Source organism: Rhagoletis zephyria, unplaced genomic scaffold (assembly GCF_001687245.7).
Source record: "Rhagoletis zephyria isolate East Lansing unplaced genomic scaffold, Rhagoletis_zephyria_1.1 Rzeph_scaffold_00824, whole genome shotgun sequence".
Taxonomy (NCBI): Eukaryota; Metazoa; Arthropoda; class Insecta; order Diptera; family Tephritidae; genus Rhagoletis; species Rhagoletis zephyria.
In genome coordinates this window covers 143,587-150,571 of record NW_016157908.1, presented here as the reverse complement: position 1 = coordinate 150,571, position 6,985 = coordinate 143,587, and the positions used below count along the sequence as shown (strand labels likewise).

General features: G+C 35.0%; 2 protein-coding genes across 7 annotated transcripts in view; one reads left to right on the top strand and one right to left on the bottom strand.

Moving 5' to 3' along the window:
* GluProRS (Glutamyl-prolyl-tRNA synthetase) overlaps positions 1-1,548 on the bottom strand; it is a 36,777-nt gene extending 35,229 nt beyond the window's left edge. Inside the window, exons 1-3 of the mRNA XM_017614425.1 lie at positions 1,375-1,548; positions 275-1,225; positions 33-204 (exon numbers count right to left, since the gene is read on the bottom strand). Of these exons, the coding sequence (XP_017469914.1) occupies positions 33-204; positions 275-1,225; positions 1,375-1,417 (1,166 nt within the window). The 5' untranslated portion in view covers positions 1,418-1,548. The remainder of the gene's footprint in view (positions 1-32; positions 205-274; positions 1,226-1,374) is intronic.
* Positions 1,549-5,075: 3,527 nt separating this feature from the next.
* Positions 5,076-6,985, top strand: part of LOC108361713 (AP-1 complex subunit sigma-2-like) — a 56,404-nt gene continuing 54,494 nt past the window's right edge. For all 6 annotated transcript variants that reach the window (XM_017614421.1, XM_017614420.1, XM_017614418.1 and 3 more), the window contains exons 1-2: positions 5,076-5,236; positions 5,389-5,567. In XM_017614421.1, coding sequence (XP_017469910.1) covers positions 5,234-5,236; positions 5,389-5,567 — 182 coding nt within the window. In that variant the 5' untranslated portion in view covers positions 5,076-5,233. The remainder of the gene's footprint in view (positions 5,237-5,388; positions 5,568-6,985) is intronic.

Genomic DNA, 6,985 nt, shown 5'->3' with positions numbered 1-6,985 from the left:
TATAATTTTCAACTATCTTATTTGGCATTTACTTGTATTTTGTTCCCGTGCGTGGATGAGGTTCGTTCTTACATCTATATATTGTTGGATCCCGCATACAACCATTTGGTGAAGACATGTCAATTTTTGCACGAACGCAGCATTTTTGTCCAATTTCAGTGCCATTTTTCATTTCCTGCCACAGTAATAGATTTTTTTCAACATCTGCGAAAAAAATTGTTTGTTAAAGGCATTACTAGACAACTCACAATAATAACATCATTATGCAACGTACCATTTGAACGATTGGTTGATTCAATTCGCTGTTCCCGCTCAAGTTTCATTTGTTCCGCAGGTGTATCGTCTACATATGCTTTTCCCTCTGTAATCATCTGCTCGCAATATTGCAACATTAAATCAAAGTAGTTGGACGTATGAGTAAAGAGATTCGGTTTGATTTGCAATAGTTCGACATCTCCTAAAATGACTTCTTCAAACTCAACCGTTTCCTTAGCAGGATTTGTATCGTCGAATCGCATTATTAGTTTTCCGTTGAAGTTCAAAGCATAGTATTGGTTTAATAATGCTGCTTTAGCGTGTCCAATATGCAGATAGCCAGACGCTTCCGGTGGAAAACGCACAACAACTTTTCCCATCTCTGCACCAGGTAATTCAATGAATTTACCCTCTTGTTTGCGCTCATTCGTTTTCGTTGACCCAGGCAGAACTGAATTTTCGCAATCGCTTAGTTTAACACCATTGCTGCGTTTAGTATGTTTTGCTGCTGCGCGAGCCTCTTCGGGCAAAGTCTGCAAGACTTTCTGGATAAATGGCTGTGCATTTATGAGATCATACCATCGCTGAACATGCTGTGGAATACCTTTCTTTGAAAGGAACTCATAACGTGCATGCATCTCGTTAAATAGGGCAAAATCTGCTATAGTTAATTTGTTAGCTACCAAATAAGTTACAGGTGCAATTGACTTGTCGAGAAATGAAAACGCCCAGGAGATGTCGTCTTCGCATGTTAGTGAAAATGATAACCAGTGGTCAATTTGTGTTCTTTCGATGGCAGTTTTTCCATATAGTTGATATTCCGGTGCAGCACGTGCCAGTGCCCGCAGCACATCATTGTTTGAGTGACAAAAAAGGTGTCGATTGTCCGGGAACTTCAAAGAAGTTTCGTTGCCCCACACTATTTCAATTGGTACGGTTTCGTTGATAAGATGAGCAGTTGCCAAGCCACCTTTAATTACAAAAATTCTAATTTTAGTCCGATTTCTGCAAGATGTGAAAAGCTAACGCAATGCCATATATAGATAGAAATCTAATCAGATTTCGCTTCAAGAGTAAAATTACCAAAGACACAATATGCTAAATATACATAACACTTACTTATCGGTGGATTATTAATGTTAGCTGTTAGTTTAATTTTCATTTTAACTTGGTATCAATATCGAAAATCAAGGATGGAGCAAAATCTGAGAAAATTATCTAGATCCAATTGACGTTTAATTTGCCACACCAAAAGACAGATATCGTAGATTCATGGGGAAGTGACAACCTATAAATGATACTATTGATACTATCGATGTTTGTTTTTTTTTTTTTTGAAAAACTATCGAGCATTTCCACTATCGAAAATTTTCCAAAATTAATAAAAGACACAAATATGGTGAATGTTTATTATATATAGCGGCAATACTTTTATTCAAACGAATTTCTGGCAACCATGTTGGCCTAAAGTCATTAGCACAATCGGAACGAATGTATAGTAAAGCGGCTTTAAGCCTGATACACAGTTCAATGCGAGCGTGTGCATCAGTTTTTTATTTTGACCAATATCTTCGTTATTACTCAACTTTTTGCTATATTTGAGACATGAATAGATAGAGAATTAAAATATCTTTCAGAATTATAGAATAAAAACTAATTTTAAATGCGTAATATGCCACATCCGTCATACGAATGCTTTGCGTACGCACACAGTTGAATTTGAGCTCGAAAAAAGGAGAAGTATTTGAAAGGTCGCAACTAAAACCTAAAAATGCTAACATAAGCTTTGTTTTTTAACAGATAAGTATCACAAATTATCACTAATCTCTGCTGGAAAGCGTTTCTTAACCCAAAAAAACTAGCAGAAACTAGCAGCTCTCTCTCGTTCTTAAGCTCTTATTTTGTTTGGCTCTCCTGCTAGTTTCTGCTAGTAAAAATTTTACTGGATAAACAAAAATTTGCGCCAATATTTTCAATAGTTAAATAGATCAGCTGTTTACTTGCTTGTTTCTGTTAAAGCTCCGTTAGCCTAGACTTAATTTCCGTAACTTAGCTCAATATTTTGGCCAACCTGTTATATGAGAAACTGTGAAACTACCATAAGAAACTTAAGAACCTGTAGGTTTTAGATTCTTAAGTTATGGCCTTACGGAAATTGAGAGCCGTGATTCAACTATACAAGATCTGACAAGATGAAGCAAAAGAAAAAAGTAATTTTCTGGCTGACGTTTGTAATTCCGCCGCCATGCTATATTCTATGAAAAATAAACAAAGAATATGAAGACGAAGCATAAAGCCAAAAATGCAAGCAATGTTGTAGCACATGTTTGTGCTAACCAATTTATTATTTTTGTACGTGTTTTTGCTCCCAATCACCGCGCACTTCTTTTTAATTACATTTGCACAAAAAAGTTATTGAAAATCGCTTAAAAATCACTGAAATAAACCACCGACAAAATACACATTAAGGCTATCTGCACACTTGTCGTCCAATCATAGTTGCGTTATCGTCCCTCCCTGAAATTTTGAGCCGAGCACATGCATTTCAAAGGAGATTTGCACATTTGTCGTTATCGGCTAGTTATCGGCAAATCGTAGAAGATGCAGAAACGGATAAGTACGGCACTGTCGTTTGCTAATCGTTGTGCACGCATTGTTTGTTTACATTTTATGGGGTAAAATTAGTGAAAAAGTTAATATTTGAATAAAAGACCCTTTTTGGCATAAAATCTGTCGAAATTATTAAAAATTGGATAATTGCAATAAAATTCAATAAATATGAGCGTTTTAACTATGAAATATTACGAAATTGTAAAAAGTCTCTGTGTGCATGCACAAAATACATTTCGGGAAAAGAAAGAAGAGATATTACTGAAAAATTATGTCTAGAATTGTTGCAGCACAGTCCATATTTTAAAAACTGCAGGTTTTTGTAAATATTTCGCGAAAATATTAATCAGAAAAACAGAAAATACCTGCTCCAAGTCCATTTTTAGACGCCAAATGAATTGAAATATCACGACCGAGTGTGAGAAAAAGTAGTCGTCATGTAATCGTTGCATCATGATTGTGACGAAGTAACTATAGTTGTGTTTCGTATTCTCCTGCAAAAAATATCCAGTAACTTGCCAATAACCAAATTTCGGAGATAATCCAAAATCGTTGTACAAATTCATAAAGAGTACCCCCAATATTTACTCCCAATGAGTGAAATATACAAGAAAGTACGAAAACGCAAAACGAGCTAGAAGTTGCTAGTTTTATGAAGAGCTGATTAATTTGTTATTTTCCGATGCAATTTTCTTAGAAAACTAGTGTTTTCCATCTTATTATATATTTAGGTAGGTTTATTTTGCCAATTGCAACTCTAAAATCACCACAAACAATTATTTTCTTAATGTGATTTACAATAAGCATCATGCCATCAGCTGTTTTTCTTACTAGCAAATAGTTGCTAGTAAAAATTTATCTANCCTCCCTGAAATTTTGAGCCGAGCACATGCATTTCAAAGGAGATTTGCACATTTGTCGTTATCGGCTAGTTATCGGCAAATCGTAGAAGATGCAGAAACGGATAAGTACGGCACTGTCGTTTGCTAATCGTTGTGCACGCATTGTTTGTTTACATTTTATGGGGTAAAATTAGTGAAAAAGTTAATATTTGAATAAAAGACCCTTTTTGGCATAAAATCTGTCGAAATTATTAAAAATTGGATAATTGCAATAAAATTCAATAAATATGAGCGTTTTAACTATGAAATATTACGAAATTGTAAAAAGTCTCTGTGTGCATGCACAAAATACATTTCAGGAAAAAAAGAGGAGATATTACTGAAAAATTATGTCTAGAATTGTTGCAGCACAGTCCATATTTTAAAAACTGCAGGTTTTTGTAAATATTTCGCGAAAATATTAATCAGAAAAACAGAAAATACCTGCTCCAAGTCCATTTTTAGACGCCAAATGAATTGAAATATCACGACCGAGTGTGAGAAAAAGTAGTCGTCATGTAATCGTTGCATCATGATTGTGACGAAGTAACTATAGTTGTGTTTCGTATTCTCCTGCAAAAAATATCCAGTAACTTGCCAATAACCAAATTTCGGAGATAATCCAAAATCGTTGTACAAATTCATAAAGAGTACCCCCAATATTTACTCCCAATGAGTGAAATATACAAGAAAGTACGAAAACGCAAAACGAGCTAGAAGTTGCTAGTTTTATGAAGAGCTGATTAATTTGTTATTTTCCGATGCAATTTTCTTAGAAAACTAGTGTTTTCCATCTTATTATATATTTAGGTAGGTTTATTTTGCCAATTGCAACTCTAAAATCACCACAAACAATTATTTTCTTAATGTGATTTACAATAAGCATCATGCCATCAGCTGTTTTTCTTACTAGCAAATAGTTGCTAGTAAAAATTTATCTAGTAAAACTTGCAAGTTCAGCTGTCATTTTTGCTCTCTCAATTTCCCCTCTTTTGCTAGTTTCTTGCAAGTTTTTGCGTACGAAAACGCCATCCAGTAAAAAACCAGTAGATTTAGTACTGGATTTACTGGATAGTGCGACGCGAACAGGGCTTATGGTTGGACGACCAATGTGCAGAAAGCCTAAGAAAGAAGCAAAACAGAAATGGCAAACTTCAAAATTACGAACGTCACAAACTTTTTGTCTCAAATGCTATTACAGATGGCTGTTTCTCGACCAGTGAGATCTGTTCTAATTGGTTCATGCGTGCGAACACCTTTTGGCCCTTCTTAAAATTTGGAATTCCATCCCTGATGTACTCTACGTTTTTTGATGAAATATCGATATATCGAACATCGATGACACTTTTATACGAAATTATTTTTCACATTCCATTTAATAAGACGAGTTATCCATGGCATCAATTGGAAAAATAACTTTATTAATCGCGTGCTCAATATAATTATTTTTACTCTGATATTTCGAAAAATTTGTGAACTTTTTAAGTATGGTAAGTTGTGTTTTCGCACCCCAAATAATATATGGCCGAAAAGACAAAGACACCTCCCTTTTCATTGTTATCGGTATATTAAAGAAATTAATTTTTATATTCTGTTTATGTCACCTTATTGTTATTAGTTTATCAATGAATTATATTTTTAGATGCTGTTTATGTTGCTATTTAGCCGACAAGGCAAATTACGATTGCAAAAGTGGTACATGGCTTATCCCGATAAGGTGAAGAAGAAGATAACTCGTGAATTAGTAACTACCATACTGGCACGGAAGCCTAAAATGTGCTCATTCTTGGAGTGGAAAGATTGCAAAATTGTGTACAAGCGGTAAATAAATTATGTATAATTTAACTCGTTTTAAAACTCCAATATGTTGCAGACAAAAAACGTGTGTTTAGTTCTTGAAGTGTTTTTTTATAAAGAAAACACATCTGAGGACGTATGCGAAACTTTTGTATGGAAAGTGAATAATTATTGTTTTCTTGGGTAAAAGTGCACTTTAACGGAACCAGGCGTCCAACTCCTTTTTGCGTGGGCGACCTTCGGCCGCACTTAGGGATTATAACCCTCGGGCAGTAGAACTCTCCTTTCTGTGTTGCCGAAGAAGGGGGCTAAACACCTTTTCCAGAGAACAACTTTCATTTACTCCATTTAGTTACATCAAATTCACTCCTTTTTGCGTAGGCGACTTCGGCCGCACTTAGGGATTATAACCCTCAGTTACATCAAATTATAACCCTCAGGTAGTAGAATTCTCCTTTCTGTGTTGCCGAAGAAGTGGGCTGAATACCTTTTCCAGAGAACAACTTTGATTTACTCCTTTTATTTGCATCAAATTCATCAAAACATGGTGCGAAAAGTGCAAAGTGCAAGTGTTTTTTGCGAATAACCCGTAAATTAATTAAAAATCCTAATAACCCTGGTTCCCGTAAAGTGCACTACTACCCTTGGTCTTAAATGCCCTATGCTCCTCTCTCCTATGAGCGACGGTCTCACACACCAGAAGGAGGTGTAATGGAGTCTCCTTGGCAGCGTCACAGAAGCGACATAGGTCACTAGACCAGATTCCTAAATACATAGTACAAGTGCCTGTGATGATCCTTAGTTTCTCCTGTAACCTGTATCTTTTTAGATTGTACCCTCTAAGTGAGCTTTTGGGTTACCGAAGTCCCATGGTATTATGGCAATACCGTTCCCGTAGCTTAGTGAACTTAAAGCTATGCCAACCGAGACATAACATCTTTTAATACAGTTTTACTTAAAACAAAACAATAAACTTGAAAAAAAGGAACAGTCCAGCGCCTTCGTCTTGGTCTGCAGGCTGTATCGGAGATACAGCCGCTATATTTAAACGTAGAATACGTGGTATGGTTAAGAGCATATCCAAGTCAAAAACGAAATCACACACTAAGAAAAAAAGGGTTTTTCCAAAATTTTACAAATTTACATACTTCTAAGTGAAAAGAACTCAATGAGAATATAAGCGAAAGCCCTATTTTTATTTTTATTTTATACCATTGTTTTTTTCTACAGCTTACTGAGATTTAAAGATTTGAAATTTTGAACAGAAAAGATATTTATTGAAAAAACTTAATATAAAAAAATATCGATAACAAAATCGATAGCAAAATCAATAGCAACATCGATAACAAATCGATAACAAAATCGATATAAATATCGATAACAACATCGGTAGCAAAATCGATAAAAATATCGATAATAAAACCGGTAACAAAAGCGATAAC